The sequence below is a fragment of the Nanorana parkeri genome, unplaced genomic scaffold (assembly GCF_000935625.1).
Source record: "Nanorana parkeri isolate BGI_ZX_2015 unplaced genomic scaffold, ASM93562v1 scaffold1396, whole genome shotgun sequence".
Classification (NCBI taxonomy): domain Eukaryota; kingdom Metazoa; phylum Chordata; class Amphibia; order Anura; family Dicroglossidae; genus Nanorana; species Nanorana parkeri.
In genome coordinates, this window is record NW_017307664.1 from 118,020 (window position 1) to 139,400 (window position 21,381).

The following is a 21,381-nucleotide window of genomic DNA, read 5'->3' on the forward strand; positions in this document are numbered from 1 at the left end:
ACGGTCCTTCCTAAATCCGTGCTGATTATCACTTATTATACCATTGCCATGAACAAATTGGTCACAATTGTATAACAAAGGTCATAAGGGATAAGCTTTACGTGTCCCTGGGTATGCTTTCTTTCAACAGTTTCTCTTTTCTGTGATTTAGTGTCAGTACCCATGCTTTCTAACACTGACTGAAGGCATGTGCTGTATTTAGAAGAACACATACAAAATACTAGAGGTGCACCGAAATGGAAATTTCAAAACCGAAATTTAAAAAATTGTCAGGCCGAAACCGAACATGTTTTTTTATTTTCTTTTTTTCAATTTTTTTAAATATTGTATTTCAATTTATTTTTTATAAACTTTTTTAACTTTTTAATATTTTTATTTATTAATTTTTTATTAAATATTATTTTGTACTTTACTGTTAGGGGCTTCGGGGAATTATTGGGGGTCTAAACAGAACCCTGATGTTTCCCTTTTAAAATAGAAAAAGAGATTGAGCACACAAAGTCCTCAGAGACACAAAGTCCTCAATCTCTTTTTCTGCAGCCCCAGTTATAAATGAACAGGAATCCTCTATACTGAGTGTTCCTGTTCATTCATTACATGAGGACAGAGTGTATTTACTATAACCACAATCATGAATGAACAGGAGGGGATGTAGATCACTTCCCATTCATTCATAACTGAGGATATAGTAAGCATACTCTGTCCTCAATTATGTACAAACACTCAGCGATCACTGATCCCGACTGCTTGTACCCGCTCTCCTTCCTGACACGCTGTCACAGGAGGCTGAGCGGGGCGGTGCAGGGAGAAGAGCTCAGCCTCCTGTGACAGCGGGGGCTGTCTCCGCCCACACACCGCTCTGCTGGACTGTGATAGGAGGCTGAACGGTGTGGGAAGAGAGACACCGGCTGCTCACAGCGCTCTCCTCTCGCAGCGCTCGGCCGGCTGTCACACTTTCTCTCCTCCCCGCTGGGACACAGAGCAGCGCCCAGCGGGGAGGAAAGAAAGCAGGAATCGGTGCATCCCTACAAAATACTGTATGTTGTTTATAAGAGGAGAATATAATGTGACACTGTCCTTCCTTCATGGTGTTGCGCCATTACCATACAGGAAAAAAGGGGCCCAACATTCATGTACCCTGGAAGACTCCTTTTAAATCTAGATTACAAGCTATGGCAAAATACGGGGAGGGACAGGAGAACGTTAAGGACAACATGGGAACATTTGAAACAGAAATATGGAATGGTTGAAAAATAAAATGAGAACATTCCTTTCAAGATAGTCAAAACTGTGCGAATAACATATATTTAAAAACCTTCTAAGTTATGTTAATTACTGCATAATGTCTTCCAAAAATACGCTTCTCTTTCCTGAAAGTTATTATTTCAGGTGTTTTAAATCTGCGCACAGACCGTAAGATGGAAAAGGGAATATGGCAAGCCCTGAAAAGCTACTGATGTTTCTCATCAGAGCTGCCATATAATAGTAGGTCCAGCAGAGGTGAAGATGTTATTAAAACGCACTTATCCAGCTCATGACATTCCAGATTCAAATTGTGCATAGAGGCAGACAGAACATTACAGACTAAATAAAAGTGCTGTTACTGTGAAAAGGATACAGATCCACACATTCAGTACAGGAACTTGGATGTAAATGGGCCTGCCAGTTGGGACGCTTTCGCAACTCTGGCTGCTAGAGGAACAACAGGCCCCCGAAATATCCTCCATCGAATACATGTGTCACCACAACAGGTCATTTAAAGCTCAGCTCCTGGCAGATATTTACATACACCATTGAATACATATATGGGAGCTGTTTTACCTGCAATAGGGTTTGTATTTCTGCCCAGCCAGTCTGTACTAGACATGTGCGTTTCGTATCAAATTAAAATTCGGACACATTCAAATCTCCAAATCCCGATGCATGCGAATCTGAATTTCCGTTTGCGAATTTCGGATCCCGTCCAAATTTCATTCAAAAACGAAAATGAATCGGACATGTGACTTTTCTGGCCAGTCAGATGTGTTTTTTCGGTTTAAAGTGGCATTAAACATAAACCAATACTGTAATGTGTGCCTTACTGTAATCCATGGTTGTTTCCCTTCTCTTTGCGGCTTTTCCTTTTAAATCCTCATGTCTTCTCATGCTTGGGGAGAACTTCCCTTTGCAGCTGACTGCCTCTTCCAGTAGTGCTGGCTCAGGTTGTGAACCCGCACACAGACACCATGTGTCCATTCCAGAGACAAGGCAGTCTGCTGCAAAACAGAAGTTCTGCCCAGCATGAGAAGACATGAGGATTTAAAAGGAAGAGCAGCAAAGAGAAGGGAAACAACCATGGATTACAGTAAGGCGCACATTACAGTATTGTTTTATGTTAAAAAATCTGAGGGTTTAATGTCATTTTAATGCATCCGAATGGGTCTGAACACAATTGTTTGTTACAGCAACATGGGAGCCATATACAGTATATACATATAATACTAAAGCTGAGGCTCCTAGACCCGAATGGCATGTGGGATCCGAATTTCTGAATTGCATGCGGAAGCTCCCAAATGCCATTCGGGTCGCGGAGCCATACACATGTATTCCTAAAGCTGAGGCTCCCAGACCCGAATGGCATTAGGGAGCTTCTGCATGCAATTCAGAAATTCGGATCCCAAATGAGGTTCAGGTTTAGGAGATTCAGCTGTAGTATTAATATCTGTATATGGTTTTCTGTGGTTTTTCCCAACGAATATTCATAAACTCATCCGAAACTAAAGAAACTTCGGATTTCGCCCGAATCCGAAACCTGAATCAAATTTTCGGATCCGAATTCCGAAATAACAAAATATCCGAACCAAATTTTTCCACAGCTTACATGTCTAGTCTGTACCACTTACACAGCACAGCCAGGTTGGTGACTTGACCTTCCTCTGCTGCATCCCTACATGTGATTGGATAGTGAAGGGACAGCAGAAGAATGGTGAATACTCCCCTCTGTTCATTTTCATTCTCCTTCTGTCAGAATGTTTCCTGCGAGCTCATAAATAATGATGTGCGGGGGAACTTGGTGCAAACCCTGTTAACCAAGCCCTTGTAAAACTGTCACGGACACCCCCTCCCGCTTCCTGGCCCAATCAGTTTCATCAAGCTCCTGCACATCACTACTCAGTCACTTAGACACACCTTTTTGGCCCCTGGTGCTGCCCCTCCCTCCTCTGCTGATGCTGCACCGGAAGTTACAAGAGGGTTTTACCAAGTCACAACCAGGTAATTACAGAAGTTGCATTGAAAGATACATTTCAATAAACAGATAACTATATGATTAGGAGGTTTGATGCATTGACATCAACTTCCATTTAAATGAAACTTTGAAAATATTCTTAATATTTTTTTTTTCTCAGTGTGAAGATTTGTTGTGCTGGAGGTTTCCTTTAGACTTGCTACCCGTTCCACAGGAAAGACAAAGAGGTTCATTTTTTTAAATGAACACATAACTGTATATTTAGGATTTTTTTATTTTATTCATTATCCACTTCAGCTTTCATTTTAGGGCTTGTTCACACCATGTCCAGACCAGAACAGTTTGTTCCTGGACCAAAAAAGCATCCCAATGCTTTTTTTGGGCTCTGTTCACACCAGCGCAGTCCGTTCCAGTCCAGACGAAAAAGAAAAAAAATTCTGCTTGTCTCATTTTCTCTCGCCTGGAATGCATGGAAACAGCATGCAAACGCACAAGAACACACTGGACTGCACCTGAAAGCCCATTTTAAGGAGGCAAAAACGCCTGCGCCAGACATAGTGTGAACATAACCTAAAGGGCTTGTTCACACCATATACAGTCCATTCCAGCACGGTTATGCATAGTAAACTCCACCCTACGTTCTGGGGAGGGAGGGGCTTGGTGGTGCACTTAATTCAATGACACTGCAGCCATACACCCCCCTCCCTTAACTATTAACAACAATGTATCTTATTTGTGTATCACTCGGCTGTAGATCCTCCAATCATCTCTGAATTGGTGCTGACACTGTCCTTCCTTCTGGAGGGGGGATACTTTTGTTCCCCATGGTCCCTGTGTGTGTTGTAAAGTAGTCACCGCTCCATGCTTGCTCCCGGGATGGACTACAATCTCAGGTTTAGTTTGCTACTTTGCACCGAGATTATAGTCCATCCCAGGAGTGAGCTTGGGGCGGTGACTACTTTACAACACACACAGGGACCATGGGGAACAAAAGTAGCCCCCCCTCCAGAAGGAAGGACAGTAGTGTAGATACTTGAATGCATTTGTAGGATTTAACTCCTGTGTTAAGTGTCACTTTAATCCCCTGTCACTGCAATACATCTAATACAAGTCCAAGCAAACAGCTCCAAGGCCACTCCTGTGATGGACTACAATCTCATGTTTAGTTTATTAATTTGTATTAACATTGTAGCCCATCACAGGAGCGAGCTTGGATGTTTGGGTTTATATATGTATGCTTTAAGAATGCAGGGCCCTCCTTACCATCTTGTCTTGAATTGCATTGTGATTGTAATGCCTTCCTTATATTGTAAAGGCTGCGCAAACTGTTGGCGCTCTATAAATCCTGTATAATAATAATAATGTGACCCTACATAAAGGCTGAATGCCTTAAAAGAAAGGTAGGAAACTCTGGCCCCCCAGGTGTGCTTAAACCACGAATCCCAAAATTTTTCTGCCTCTGGGAGTCAGGCCTGTAATGGTCAGTCTTGCAATGCCTCATGGGACTTGTAGTTCCGCAACAGCTGGAGGGCCAGAGTTGCCTACCCCTGCCTTAAAATCATCAGTATTCCCCATAGGTTCCCAGTTACTTTGTATCCTTTCTTCCAAGGCAGGTTATGAATGAAAGAGACGTTCTGGCATTTTATTTCAGTTGCAACCACAGAAAGCTGAATAATCATTGAACCATAAAGGAAATTATTACACTCCGCAAGTCATTCTGCTGGCATGGACTCTGGCCTGGAAACACACACGGAGCACCTCTCTGTGCCCATGTCTGCGTAGCCTGTGCTGCAGAATTCCTGCATAATGCACAAGTAGCTGTCCTCAGCAATCAGCCTCAAAGCTACCCCTTCTGCCCATTGTCACCACACCGAAATTACACACGCTGAAATCAATTACTGGCTTAATCAGTCCCAGTTTGAGAAAACATCGCTGAAAGGAAACAGCTCCCTCATAACAAGGATGGTGTGCTTATCTGTCATACAAGCAGCCTACCGAATACTAAATCCTTTCTGGGGAATGCTTAGAAGCAGGTCTAAAGAAAACCTCCAGCAAGGAAATGAAAAGTTCAGGCTGAAAAAAAAAATTAAACTTTGCTGTCTGCAATTGCACTTTTTTTTTTAAACATGTTTAATTTTTATTATTTTTTATTTTTTTAAAATCTGAACAGCAACTAATTCGGCCGTGTACTAAACAAATGAATTCAGCTGGTGTAAGTACCAGAATTATGTCATTCTCTGATATGGAGGGACAGCACCATCAGACAATCAGGCTGTGCTGAAGGAACATGTTGAGAGTAGAGCGCAAAGGGAGCAGGGGAATGACTTCATAGGTGTGTTGCTGCTCTTTAATTATCTACTCGTACCTGAGATACTACAGCGAATGACACACAAATAAGCTACATTTGTGTTAATAGTTGGAGAACTATGGGGCCAACCTTTTTTGGCCATAGTTCCCTTGAAGGAGAATTATGAGCTGGGCGAAAAACACTCATCCCCATAATTCACGCCAACCTGTGATACTGAAGCTGTCACAGGTCGGCTCTATTCATCAGGAAGTCAGGGAACACCTACTGGCGATCACTGCATTCCCGATCCTCTCTCTGTAGAGAACGGTGACTCTCAGTTACCGCTTCCCGCAGGGATTCCCCCCTCCACTCTCCGATCCTCCAGTGCTGACTGGAGGAATGGATTGGGTGGGCACAGTTGGCTCTGCTTCTAGATAGGCAGAGCCTGCTGTCAATCAGCCAGCGGGGTGGATCTCCTCAGTAGAAGATCCGTCCCTACTGCAGCACGCTCTCTGCTAATAGCATATAGCGGGCAATGTACAACGGTGTGCACATGTGATATGCACCATAACACGCGCCCACTGGGGTGAACAGGGCTTCCTAATGAATGTCAAAGCTATGCTATCTGGCAGGGAAGCCTGGATCAAGAAATGGCTGAACAGAATAACAAATTATTAGGCAGGTAAAGCTGTTCCCATTTAAGTATTTAAAGTGACATTAAAGTCAAATTTCTTTCCCCCTCCCCCCCATGTTAATGTCAGCACTTACCTTAAATGATGTCTTTTATTCCGATCTTCTTCTTCTTCTTCTTTCCCCATGTTTTCATCTGTCCCTCCAGCGGTGCGGCGGCTCTCCGATCCAGGGCTGACACCTCTCTGCTTGCTGGCACTTCCGATCCAGGGGTGTCTGCAGGTGGGTGCACGCGTTCATAGACTTACCTTGCGTCTCTGCTCGTCTCGCGCCCGAGAATCGGAACTGCGCATGCGCCCGCCCCAAGATCCTTTGATAGCAGTCGATATAGGCAAAAAAAACGGAGGGTTTAGAACCACAGTTTATTACAGTGCTCGCCTGGAGTTCAGCTTTAAAGAAGATATGGGGAATTTATCAAAACTGGAGCAGACAAAATCTGGAGCAGCTGTGCATGGCAACCAATCAGATTCTCTCTTCAGTTTGTTCAGGTAAGATTTGAAAATTAAAGAGAGAAGCTGATTGGTTGCCGTGCACATCGGCTCCAGATTTTGTCTTCTCCAATTTTGATAAATTCCCTTCAATGTATTTTGTGATAACAAAACAAAAAAAAAAGATATTTTATGCTGTTTCCCCATAGTTGGCTGATTTGATGCTTTTAAAGACAGGACCATAAAATCATGATTTCTGTACAGAAAAAAAACCTTTAATAGCATGAGAATAAATATACAAACTGAACCGAACAGAGGAGCTACAGGAAGAAGTTCCAGTTCCCTTTAAGCTGAGAGTCGCCGGAGTCCTAGTTTTACACAGGGCTATTGGACTCCCCAACCCACAACATTTATTGGCCCAGCGCTGTCATATTCTCCACCAAACCTGGAAGAAACTGGTATTTCCTGGTGGCGTATGGGCTGCTGGGTAGATGCAGATGAAAGAAAACCTGTTGCTTTGTCCTGAATGTCAATTACAAAACAATTCTGTTTCACATTTAGCTGACTCATCCATCAATTAAGCAATATCCAGAGGACCTACCTTCAATATCTTCTTCCTCTACTACTTTTAGTACTTTGGATTTGTAGTCCCGGAACACCATGTATTTCAGCAACCGCTTCAGCTTTTTCTGTAGAATAAGAGGAAAACATCCGATCAGCCAGAGAGATCTTTCCAGAGAGAAAAAGAGCAAAGCTGCTTCATCCATCTCTAACTGGAAACAAATACTCCAAACATGGGCCACAGTGCTGGAGTGTATGCAGCACACCCAGAACAATCAACCAGATAAACCAAAGAACAATGGAGTAGGGCTTTAAAAGGTGCTTAGGCAGTTAATGCATCTTAAAATGAATAAATGTTATTTTTTTCCAGTTAGAATCATTGGATACAACTGTATACAGTACATGATAGAGCAATAAAATCAAATGTATTTGATTTATCATGATTGTGAATGCCTTGAATGAACCTTAGGCAGCTCTTACAAATACATAACAGTTTCTGTGTAGTTATTTTGCCTTTACACAGGTCCATGTCTATATAGACAAGAAATAAATAACACTGCAGAAAATGCAGGTAATGGTTTGTATCTCAATCTCAACGTGTTCCGTCCCAGTTGGGATTCTTCAGGAGGAAGACGTTTAATTAGACAAAGATGACAGCACCAATGTCAGACGCTCATGCACAGGAGAGAGACAATGTTCCTATGAGGGTGGGGGACCACAGAAGGAGGCCATCCCCAAGCACCTGTTGAGCAGCATGGCCGCACATGGGGGACAAGCCGCTGGACCAGGACGGACAGATCATAGACTTACCTGGGTTTGAACCTCTGGTATCAGCTACAAGCACTGTTTGGGTATCCCTTTTATTTTGTTCAGCCCACAGATTGATAACCGTGCATACCCAGATTTACACAGCCTCCTCCACTTGGTGCTTTGTGGACGGTGCTAAAAGGATAGTGAAACAAATATATACATTTATCAGGAAAGTTGCATCAAAATACCTTATCTTTGCGCATCAGGAAGAGGAGGTCTTCAGGGGACACCACCCGTGCCCCTCTCATCTGAGACACTTCCGCAGCTTGCTGCAACTATAAATAAAAAAGGATGCTAAATATACAAAATAATAGCTGCATATCTTTTGATCACAATGTATTCATTTTTAAAGGCACAAAACAAAATCAGCACAACAAAACCATATCCCAAAATTTAGAGAATTACTCTTCATTTCAGGACAGTGGGCAGAGCCATGGGAATAATTCCTTTATGTCGCATCAGCCAGATGCACATCCGGAACTGCTGGTATATACTGCAAATAGTCTAATACTATAGAGACATTTATTTCAATCTGCGTACAGCTGTTTTAGGCTTTTTGCCTATCATCAGTGCAGTGTGTGGAAACCAAGGCTCCTATAGAATAGGGTTTGGGACCCAATGAGACATTATATTAAAGAAGAACTATGGGGTAAGTGTTTTTCCCCATACTTCTCCTCAGGGTCACGGGAGGACATAAACTAGCGTGCTCCCGTGACCCAAAGCTCAGTATACCGCGAGCTACAGCTGAGTCTGCCGCAGCCAGGACGGATCCCGACATTATTGTCAAAATCCACTCAGCTGCGTGATTGACAGCTGGCTCTGCCTATCTAGAGGCAGAGCCAGCTGTCAATCACGCAGCTGAGTGGATTTTGACAATAATGTCGGGATCCGTCCTGGCTGCGGCAGACTCAGCTGTAGCTCGCGGTATACTGAGCTTTGGGTCACGGGAGCACGCTAGTTTATGTCCTCCCGTGCCCCTGAGGAGAACTATGGGGACAGTCTCATTGTCACACGTCGGCTCGAACTATGAGGTTGAGGGAACATCACTCACCTCCTAGTTCTCCTTTAATACAGGTTATGGTGAGAAGCCCTCCAACCAAATCAGTGCATAGCACAGAAAAGCCTTCTTAAATCAGAAGGTATTGGCAGAGAAGGGCGGCGGACACTGAACGGTTGATAAGGTGGGTGAGGTGGATCAGCAAGTGCTGAAATAAAATCTCAGTCATATGAAGTGCATAGTTTTCAGTCAGGAAGACTTGACTAGTAGACCTGTGTTAAGTGTATCTAAAGCCATATTTTCACTTTCGGATAGAGAGGCAGAATACAGAACATACAGTGCAATAGAGTAGCACATATCACATTACATGAGAATACAAAGGAAACGTGGGGCACAGTAAAGCCCCAAAATAGTCTCCCATAGATGAAAACAAAGGACACTGCGTGGTCATGACCCTTCAGGTACTTGTTATGCAACATACATGTTTGAAAGTATCAATGTATGGGCCTAATCTAATTTCCAGCCAAAAAGATCTCAACACAATGTGCTAACTGCTCCCAACATGTTGCTCTGTTTGTAGCCGCAGGAGATCTTTTTGGCTGGAAAGGACCACCGATCTGCCTTTTCATATAGTCTCCCTCCTTGGGGCTTCATTTACTGTTAGACTACCGTTTCTCCCTCCTTCTTTTCGACCATCACTCCAGAACACCCTCCTCCTGAGAAAGCCTTTCTTGTGTGAAACATGTAAAGTTGCGGCCACAGCACATTATTGACTGTATGAACATCAACTTTTCTGGATCACGGAAGTGGCATGAGGACTGTTAATATATTCATATGCATTGTGTTATGATGTCTACCAACAGCCTGATAGTTTCTAGAAGGTAGTTCAGTGGAAATTGAGGGGATGTTTTTTATCCTCTCCTTTATCCAACCGTCCAAAACTTTTTTTTTCTTTTTAATGGATTCTACTGGTGTATGACCAGCTTTAGACTTCCCATTCCCAAACCATGGGAATAATATAGAGTTGTCCATCCCCCTCTGCAGCCATAACAGCTTACACTCTTCCGGGAAGGCTTTCCACAAGATTTTGAAGGGTCTCTGGGAAGTTGTGCCCATCCAGCCAGCAGAGCATTTACACGCTTAGGTACTGTTGCCACAAGGTTGGAGGGGCACAGCTAAAATGTCTTTGTATGCCATAACATTAAAAGAGAACTATGGCCCAACCTTTTTTGTCCATAGTTCTATTTAGGGTCACAGGTGGACATAATTAATGTCCTCCCGTGACCCAAAACTCAGCATATAGGGAGCAATTGCCCCCTATATGCTGACAGATCAGAGCTTTGATTTGAGGGTAGAGGGGCCTGCCCCCTCTAAGGCAGGCTTAGCTGGCTCTGCCTCTAGAGAGGCACAGCCTGCTGTCAATCAGGCAGTGGGGTGGATCCCGACAATATTGCCTCTCAAGAGGCAGAGCCAGCTGTGCCTGCCCCCTCCCCGTCCATTCCTCCAGTCAGTGCTGCAGTAGTAGAGAGAAGGGAGGGGGGGAATCTCTGCCAGGAGCGGTGACCGTCAGTCACTGCTCTCTGCAGGAAGATGATCGGGAACTGAATGATTGGCGGTATGTTATTGCTCAGTTCCCGATCAATAGAGCCAATACAGCTTCAGTGTCACACGTCGGCTCTATGTAATTCACTCTCACCATAGTTCTCCTTTAACAGTTCCTTTCAGTGGAAACACCTGAACTCAATAATTTGGAGGGGTGTCCACATAATTTTGGTCGTATAGTGTAATGAGCAATAATTGCCTCCATATTTATTTATTATTGGTATGTATATAGCACCGACAATGTACGCAGTGCTTTACATGTGTACATATACATCAGTCCCTCCCCTCAATGAGCTTACAATGTAAGATCCCTATCTCACATGCATACATACAAGGGCCAATCTAGACAGGAGCCAATTAACCTCCCAGCATGTCTTTAGTGTGTGGAAGGAAACCAGTGGACCCGGAGGAAACCCACGCAAGCACAGGGAGGACATGCAAACACCTTGCAGAGAGTGATCTGGCGAGGATTCGAATCAGATACCCCAAATGCAGAAGCGCCGACCACTAAGCCAGTGTGCTGTACATATATTATTACCTACACAGGAACAAGGCTTATACACAGAATATTACAGGAGAACTATGGGGTAAGTGTTTTTCCCCATAGTTCTCCTCAGTGTCACGGGAGGACATAAACTAGCGTCCTCCCGTGACCCAAAGCTCAGTATACCGCGGGGTACAGCTCGCGGTATACTGAGACCGCCACAGCCGGGATGGATGAGATCGAGATCCACCTAGCTGCGTGATTGACAGCTGGCTCTGCCTAAATAGAGGCAGAGCCAGCTGTACTCGCCCCCTCCCCCGTTCGTTCAGTCAACGCTGGAGGATCAGAGCGGGGAGGGGGGATCCTTGCAGGGAGCCGTGAGTGACAGCCACGGCTCTCTGCAGGGACAGGAGCAAGAAGTGAGCAAGCGACGGTATGCGTACGCTCACTTCCCTATCTATTGAGCCGACCTGTGACAGTTTCGTTGTCACGCGTCGGCTCGAACTATGAGGTTGAATGAAAATCACTCACCTCATAGTTCTCCTTTAATAAAATCCTTAACAGTAGAACGCAGAAGCTGTATAAATGGGAATATTAAACTTGCATGTTACAGGAGTTGACAAGAGTTCCAAGTGCACCTGAAAACCATTTGGTGAAATTCTAGCTCTCTCCATCTCGAGCGCTCGGGCAATACTTCACTCAATATCACTGTCTGAATTGGAGCATTAATAATTTTCAGATCTCACGCTGCTAAGATTTGAATTAGGCCTATTCACAGGTTCGCAGAAATCAACAAAAACAGTAGCCGGGTCTAATATCCGAATAGAAAAAAAAAAGAGGGGGGGGGGGGGGGGGGTCTCGAGGGGAAAAAAAAAAAAAATTTCAAAGTTGAAAAAAAATATACAATTTCAGAGTTGGCAAAGTGACACCGGCCGGTGACTTGGGCCCATAAATCATAATACAGGAGCACATTAATTTTTCCACACTAATCAGGCGCGCACAAAACATTAACTGTATCTGCTGCAGACAACACAAAACGTTCGGCGTGAAACCTTAGCGAAATTTCCCCCCGTAAAATTCACTTGGGCCCTTACTGCTACAAGCAGGGCAGGGCCTGAGGGAGCTTGCAGGAACTTATAAGCAACAGAAATATAATCTAACTTGAAACTGCCCTGGAAAATGTAAGAATGTGAAAAATGATCATCCTATTTGCTTGGCAGGAGTAGAATCAACTTTTATTCTGATTAGATTCAGGGCATATGAGGTAGTTTTCTTTTCCACTAGGAAAAAAGGGGAAGAAAAAGGGAGATTTTCAGAAGCAGCTGCTACTTGTAGCAAATGAGGAGTAGTCTTCCCCTGTGTCTTACACGGAGCAGAATTCTGGACAGCCAAATAACAAAAATAGGGCCACTTCCACTAGATCATTGGTTTAAGGCTCACAATTCTGCTGCAGCAAAGCAAAGCCTGTAGTATGTCAGTGACGATATGATAGTGTTGAGTTCATCGTGAAGTTTTTGTTTTTTTTAACGAGTTAAAGGACAACTATCACAAAAGATAAATAGAACCAGTCAGCATATATATTTTTATTTTACATGTATTTTTGATGTCTTTTTAAGTTTTCATGTGTTTTTTATGTTTACTCAAACCAAGCTGACCAGTGACGGGTCGAAACAAATACAAATTTAATTTTTTTCTAAACTGGGAGATTTTACCCATTTCCCCACATTTAATTGCCCCTGGCAGCGTTTCTTTCAACTGTCGCTTTAGCTGTAAGTGCAATTTATTATTTTATATATACTATATTGTTATATTGCCAAAAGTATTGGGACGCCTTTACACGCACGTGAACTTTAATGGCATCCCAGTCTTAGTCCGTAGGCTTCAGTATTGGGTTGGCTCCGCCCTTTGCCACTATAACAGCTTCAACTCTTCTGGGAAGGCGTCCACAAGGTTTAGGAGTGTGTCTATGGGAATGTTGGACCATTTTTGAGGCCAGGTACTGATGTTGGATGAGGCCAGGCTCGCAGTCTCCGCTCTAATTCATCCCAAAGGTGTTCTATCGGATTGAGGTCAGGACTCTATGCAGGCCAGGCAAGTTCCTCCACCTCAAACTCGCTCATCCATGTCTTTATGGACCTTGCTTTGTGCACTGGTGCGCAGTCATGTTGGAACAGGAAGTGGACATCCCCAAACTGTTCCCACAAAGTTGGGAGCATGAAATTGTACAAAATGTCTTGGTATGCTGATGCCTTAGTTCCCTTCACTGGAACTAAGGGGCCAACCCCAACCCCTGAAAAACAACCCCCTGCCCCCCATAATCCCCCCTCCACCAAACGTTACACTTGGCACAATGCAGTCAGGCAAGTACCGTTCTCCTGGCAACCGCCAAACCCAGACACGTCCATCGGATTGCCAGACAGAGAAGCGTGATTGGTCACTCCAGAGAACACGTCTCCACTTCTCTAGAGTCCAGTGGCGGCGTGCTTTACACCACGGCATCCCACGCTTTGCATTGCACTTGGTGATGTAAGGCTTGGATGCAGCTGCTCGGCCATGGAAACCCATTCCATGAAGCTCTCTACGCACTGTTGTTGTGCCAATCTGAAGGCCACACGAAGTTTGGAGGTCTGTAGCTATTGACTCTGCAGACAGTTGGCGACTTCTGCGCACTGTGCGCTTCAGCATGCGCTGACCCCGCTCTGTCATTTTACGTGGCCTACCACTTGGTGGCTGAATTGCTGTTGTTCCCGGTTGCTTACACTTTGTTATAATCCCACTAACAGGTGACCGCGGAATATTTAGTAGCAAGAAAATCCCACAGAAAACCTGAATCCAATGGTTTGGAGTGGTGTCCCAATACTTTTGGCAATATATATATATATATATACACATACACACACACATACACAAACTGCCTGGCCAAAAAAGAAAATAGTAACACACTTTAATATTTATAAGAAGTGTGCAACAGGTCTTATCAGGCTTAGCTAAATCCAGGTGGTGACTTTTTTTGGCCAAGCAGTGGATGCAGTAGATATAAAACGGGTGATCTTCTGATTCGGGAACAACTGTAAAAGGTTGGACTTCACCTCACTTTCTGTCACCAGGACAAATAGAGGATGAATCTTTTTAAGGGGGAAATAGCAGTTTCAATTTTTTAACAATTTTGGGCATTCAACAGGCATGGGGGTATAATAAAGCAGTGGTGCTTAGTGGAGGGAAGTATAATGCATTGATACTGTGTGGGTAGTAGGAACTCACCTGATACTACAAGAGTGAGTCAAAAATTATCCGCACTACGGTTATATAAAACTTCTGTTGGACTCACTGTCTTATCAGCGCTTTCCATTCAAGGCTACTGTCTCCCCAGTCACTGCTGTGTAGGTGTGAACGTGTTTATTTTGAATTGCGGTTTGAGAAAAAATGGATGCCCCACTTGTGATTTGCATGAAAGAAGAGCACCGTGCAGTGTTTAGTTTTTTTGTGGTCTGAGGGTGTGTTTGGTGCCATGATTTATGGATGACTTTGTGCGCAGTATGGAGACAGTATGGAGAAAGTGTTTTGTCGCGAAGAAGTGTATATGAATGGATAGAGAAGTTCAAGGAAGGTCGCACAAGTGTTAGCCATCAAGAAGGAGCTGGACGTCCGTCCACGGCTGACGACAACATTGAGCGTACACGTGAAATGATTCTGTCAAATAGACGAGTGACAGTAGATTATGTGGCTTTGGTCCCCTGAAAACAGCCCTACGAGGACAAAGATTCACCTCTGATGAAGAAGTGGAGACAGCGGTGCATTCGTGGCTCCCAGCTCAGCCTAAAACATTTTTTAATGAGGGAATAAGAAAGCTTGTTGACAGATGGACAAAATGGAGATTATGTCGAAAAAATGACATATTTGTCTTTTCTAAATGTGGAGATTATGTCGAAAAATTACATATTTGTCTTTTCTAAATATGGATTCAAATAAATTATACGCCCAGAGTGTGCATAATTTTTGACTCACCCTCGTATATCTTGCATCACTTATTCTTTCTCCTCTCTGTTGGAACTATTCACCCAGGGTCAAGCAGAAGATCATTCGGCCAGACAGTTAGTGCAATGACCTGGAACCAGATACTGGAACAAGAGTTCCAACACTTGGCTCCAGAACACAGCCTGGATCCCGAGGATGCTGAGATTTTGTTGGGACAGTTGGAGGGCATAATAATGTACAGATGGCAGTGGAGTAAGAGGTCCATATACCCATCTACCTGACCATCCACCTTAGAATTCTAGGAGTATCCACTCTTCCTGTTGTATCATCATATCCAACAGTGGGAGTCATTGTCAGGGTCACTCGAAGCCATTAGAGAACAACTGGTCCATTTGTACCAGGATAGAAAGTGATGGAAAGTCCAGGATTTTCCAGATGTCCGCCAATCAGGAATACAGGAGAAATCTTCCAATGTTCCAGTGATAACAGCAGATTTGTCTCACTTTCAAGAGATTTCCTCTCACTTTTTGTTGTGTCTCTGGGGCATGAAGTAAAGAGAATTCTTCCCAGCAGAACAAAGCCAACAATAAAAATCCGACAGAGCTTTTAACCATTCTCTATCCAAAGCCAAAAAAACAAGGTCTGACTTTAGATATTCTTTGATACGGTAAGAGACGTTATAGACCAGGAGGAAACACATCAGATTCCTTAGAACAAAGCCCCAGAGCCAATATCTTTTTTTTTCTGCCCATCTTTCCACCTTGTAATGGTCACAGTAAAGTGTGAGCTGCAAAATGAGCACCATTTAATCACCTCCATATGTGAGCGCTCCTGCTGCACAGGGGTCACTAGGAGTTTTACACGTAGGAACCGCTCATGTAATTACACCCAGTAAAGGCCCGTTAACTTTGTAATAGTGTGCTGATATTTAATGAGAGGTCCTAGCAGCAGAATAATAGAACCTCAACTGCATTTCAGAAAGCTTATAAAAATCTAACAGATAGCATAGAGCTGGCACTGATATTATAATACAATAAGAAAGCATATAGGTAGAGGGAATACATCCAGTACATATACGCACATTTTACATGCAGCCTTTAGGTCCGGTTCACACCATAGCACTGCAGTAACCGCATGGTTTAGGGCAGCGTTTTTCAACCACTGTGCCGCGGCACACTAGTGTGCCGTGAGATATTTTCTGGTGTGCCGTCAATAAATCGTTAATTTCTTTGATCGATCAAAATTATTTTGATCGATCAAAGTTACTCACTTCTCCGCCGGCTTCCGGGTCTTCCGTCGGAGATTCGGTGACGTCACGGACATCGACGTCACCGGACTCCTCCCCCCTTCCCCGAGTGGCTCTGTCGGCTAACGAAGGGAAGGGGGGAGGAGTCGGGTGATGTAGTTGTCCGTGATGGGTAACGAAGGGAAGGAGGGAGGAGTCCGGTGACGTCACGGACATAGACTATGCACAAAAAAGGTTGAAAAACACTGGTTTAGGGCATGTTATTGCACAGTGCAATGCGCGCTAGGTGCACCTCATTGTCATTCATTCTTAATGGCACCACAATGCACCTCCCAGTGGGTGTTGCGGTGCCGTGCAGTGAAAAAAAATAGTGCATGGCAGGAGGTGCTTTGGGGGTGCCATTTAGAATGAATGGAAACAGAAAGCACCAGCGCACCTAACATGCAGTGCATTGTGCTGTGTGATAGTGTGCACTAAAAGCATGGGTGCCATGCCCTCAGCTTAACGCCATGGTGTGAACCGACCCTTTAAGTACATCCAAGAAGTATGATAAGTATGAGCAATTCAAGCAGTGATTTTTTTTTTAATAATACATTCACACACATTGATAACATTGAGGGGAATTTATCAAAACTGGAGCAGCTGTCCATGGCAACCAATCAGCTTCTTTTTTCCCATTTTCAAATCTTACCTGAGCAAACTGAAGAGAGAAGCTGATTGGTTACTCTGGGCAACTGCTCCAGATTTTGTCTGCTCCAGTTTTGATAAATCCCCCGCAATGTTTACATCAAGCTAATTTCTTCTATATTCATGTAAAAAAAATGCCAAGCACATACATTACCTTTAGATGAAAACCTTGACTTTTCTTGTAAGCGTTTCACCACGCCCTACGCTGTCTTCCAATTGCTCCATGCTTATAATAAGAAAGGACCAATAGAAAGGTTGGGGAGTGACAGAGCCATGCTCAACGTTTCAATGTAAAAGTGAAGATCTGCATATCGGTTTAGCTGACTATATCATTGGACCTTCAAATTTCCCATGCTGTTTGCACTGAAGATAATGTCCGCTTATGAAACTGATCATTGTATGCTCAGTCTGAACTGCCCAGGTTTGTAACAGGTTTATTTTAACACCAAACTTCCAGACATGCGAATCATGGATAACAATCTGCTTAGAGAATCAGATTACTGATATTTAGGGTACATAAAGCCTTCCCTCCCTCCACTTTCGATCTTTGGCAGCAAAGTATTATCAATAGGGATACCATAAGGACATTCAAAACGGCAACGAGGGGCAGACTGCTGTGTTTGAGAGCCGTGTCCATACACAGCACTGAACTGCAAAAATGACCAAGCAGAACAAGGCAACAGACCAGCAACAGTCTGGAATGTTTTCACTGTTTTAATAGAATTCCATTGCGGTAAGCAGACTTATCCATTTGTAAACAAAAGAAGGTTGGTTAAAAGTGGTTGAGAGTGTCCATCGCACGGCAAGCATTAGACCTTACACAGAATGCCACCAGCTACTCGTGCTGTTTACCATATTTGTTCTATCTTTAGTTTTGGTTTTAAGGGTCTGACCACCCAAAACTGATATTTTAGAATATGTTATCTTACTATAGGAGACTGTCATGGTGAAACCTCTATGCTCTGGAGTTTCTATCCTATGAGTTCCTAGGCCTTCACCTTGGCTATAGACGCTATGAAGGTTCCTACTCACCCTTTTGGATTTTTAAAATGTATTTTCTATAATACACAGAATGCCACAGGATGAAACAACAATGTGGATGGGAACACTAAAAACTGCCAAGTGGACAGGAACATTCAGGAATTAAGGAAGGGGGATCTCATTGTTGGAGTACCTGGCACATAAGAAGCCAGCAAGTTATTCAGCCTACTAGACTACACCTATACCTAAAATATCAATGCCTCTTAAAGGCTGGCGTTCAGGGTCCAATGGTGCTACCAATGTCGGCAAGGGAAGTGATGTCGGCAATGCTAAGGCTGGAGTAAAGGGGGCTGAAAGTAAGGAAAATTTGGGCACCTGTTCATAAAAGTGCTACACACCACCGGTGTTCTTCGACTTTCATCTGTGCCTGCATGTGGCTTGTACACGCAGCAACAATATCTACAAGGGACGCCATACATTTTCTTTGTACCAAGGCCCTTTTCTTGTGCATATGTCTAAGCAATGATAGAAATTACTTTTAGATAGAACCAAATGTATTTTTCTTATTATTTAGCTGGGGTGTGTCATTGGGGAATTTTCAAATCCCATTGAAAAATGTAAAGACAGTGTGAAGAGTGATGTTCTAGTCTCCTAATACTGTTAAGTATCTGAACTCAAGTGCCAAGTGTGAGTAAAATAGACACATTATGTTGCATTACAGACACACAATAACTGTCTGCACTGATTCATAGCGTACTCAGTGACCCTTGCCAACTAAAAGTCAACCTGTGCCTACATGCATGGTCACATAACTTGTAGAGGAAATCCTGGGCGCGCTATGATGTAATCCTCAACCAGCTCCTACCGTGCCTCACAATTAGTCCAGAACTACGATAGGAACAGTGAATAGCGAGGTATACCCAAGCTTCCAACCATACGAACCAGTCAAAATGTGTATAACAATGTGTCCTGGTGACAAACTATCTAACTCTGACCATTTTTACTACATGATGTTGATTTACCTGTTTGGAAGTGATCAAAGAGTTACTCCAATGCAGACCTGTCGTCATAAAGTAAATACATTGCTATCTAACCTTTATCTCAGGACCGTAAACTAATATTAGATAAAAATGCAATATTATACCACCATAAGGCTGTATATACACCTATCTTTTTTTTCATTCAACCCGCGGGACGATCAGAAAAAAAAATGGACCTGATTCCTCCATCAACACAAACAGCGTGTCGATCAAGGAATCCCGCTGTTTACATTGCATTCTGACAGGAGCCACCGGCACCCGTCAAAATACCCCATCAGAGCGGGCAGCTCATTGGCTGCTGGCTCTGAACGATCAGAAATTTTCCAGACGGATCCTTTGATCAGCTAATTGAGGAATGCCGGCTGAAAGGGAACCAACAGCCCCACAAAAATGTCGGCCAGTAAATTAAAAACCAGCCGAAATTCGACCAGTGTATGGGCACCTTATAGGAGAACTATGAGGTAAGGGAGTATCCCTCACCCTCATAGTTCGAACCGACCTGTGACAATGAAACTGTCATATGTCGGCTCTATAGATCGGGAAGTGAGCGAACACATATCGGCGCTCAGTCACTTCCCGATCATCTCCCTGCAGTGAGCGGTAACTTAACTCACAGCTCCCCGCAGGGATTCCCCCCCTCCCCTCTCCGATCCTCCAGCGCTGACTGGAGGAACAGACAGGGAAGGGCACAGTTGGTTCTGCCTCTAGATAGGCAGAGCCCGCTGTCACTCACACAGCTGGGTGGATCTCAACAGCATTGTCCAGATCCGTCCTGGCTGCGACAGTCTCACTGTATCGCGGGCAATAGCTCACTGTATACTGAGCTTTGGGTCACAAGAGGAGGTTAGTATATGTCCTCCTGGTGACCCTTAAAAGGAGAACTATGGGGTTAAGTCTTTTCCCCATAGTTCTCCTTAGGGTAACGGGAGGACACAAACTAGCGTCCTCATAGTTCTCTTTTAAGTGCTTTTCATGCAAAATCTGAACATTAAGGGTTGATTTATACCTTTGCACGAAAGTAAGCACAGAAGTTTACAGAACACATGATAATCTCGATGTATAAGTGCATTAGCGTTGCATACAGTTATCCGTGGAAGTAAAGGAAACGCCCAAATTTTGGGTTGTCACCAGAAAAGGAATACATAGGGGTAACACTTCTGGTGACCCTGATAGCCACCAATGATTTCTCTCTCTTTTCCTGTTGTGGCTATTAGACAGGACGTGAAGGGAAATCTACCCAATGGGACATAGATAGCAAAAAAAAAAGCTGACAGGGTTTATAACCCTCCTTACTGTAATCCAGGGGTAGCCAAAATCCAGCCTTCCAGCTGTGGTGCAACTACAAATCCCATAAGGCATTGCAAGCCACAGGCATGGCTCCCAGAGGTAGAAGCATGATGGAATTTGTAGTTTCAGCACAGCTGGAGGGCCGGAGTTTGGCTACCCCTGGTCTAGTCAAAGCTAAAAAAAAAAAATTCTATTTAGTTCTATTTTAATAAAAAGTCCACTTTTTGAAAAAAAATTATGATAAATGCACACACATAGAAGCCCATTTCCACCTTTATAGTGATTAGCATTTATTGTGGTAATGTAGAGGTACAGTGATGATGTATACGTGTGCACATACTCATGACTTACATTGCTGACTTTCTCTATTTTTTTTATGGCCTTTTCAGTAGGCCTGAGTCCAACAAATTAACCATTTTCCCCACAGGAAATTCAGTCTGACACTGGGGTCGGAGTGTAAAGCATCTGTCCCCTTCCCTGTGAGTCACTGTAACAAGATAACTGCACACCAGCCCTGCCTTTCCAGGTCACAATACTCTGTCCAGGGGGGGGGGAGGAGTTTGGCGGTCGGTTGCTGCTATGAATACTATAGAATGGGGGAGAGAGCTGAGAGAGAATTAAATCAGACTGTTTGCAGAGCACATTTCAAAGCCATTTCAAAAGGAGCCATGAGGAGGTGTGTGAAGAGAAGTGGTAACAAAAAAAAAAACAAAGCATATGCCTGCTTCATGTAAACTCTTTGTACTTTGCTGGCATATGCCATGTCTTTAAACACCTCAGCAAAGGTGGAAATGGGGTTTAAGAAAATAAAAATTGAGCATTTGTTTACTATTGCATTGGCGGCTGCAAAACACTACAACCACGATCAATGGATAGCGGGTGCAATGCTCTGCTACTGCAGACTGTTTTTCCAGTCCCCGTCCGTACCGAGGTACTGACTTTCAGTCACGGGACAGGAGGAAGTGTCAATGGCCTACACGAGCGGTGACGTCACAGTGACCATGTATCATGTTACATGAATGTGAAAAATGGTGAAAAGGATGGAGTTACTTTTTTAGTTCAGAATATAATGGAAAATGG

General features: G+C 43.7%; 1 protein-coding gene across 1 annotated transcript in view; it reads right to left on the reverse strand.

Moving 5' to 3' along the window:
• SUPT3H (SPT3 homolog, SAGA and STAGA complex component) overlaps positions 1 to 21,381 on the reverse strand; it is a gene marked incomplete at its 3' end in the record, with an annotated part of 341,779 nt that overhangs the window by 55,136 nt on the left and 265,262 nt on the right. The window contains exons 4-5 of the mRNA XM_018569782.1: positions 8,191 to 8,277; positions 7,233 to 7,320 (exon numbers count right to left, since the gene is read on the reverse strand). Of these exons, the coding sequence (XP_018425284.1) occupies positions 7,233 to 7,320; positions 8,191 to 8,277 (175 nt within the window). The remainder of the gene's footprint in view (positions 1 to 7,232; positions 7,321 to 8,190; positions 8,278 to 21,381) is intronic.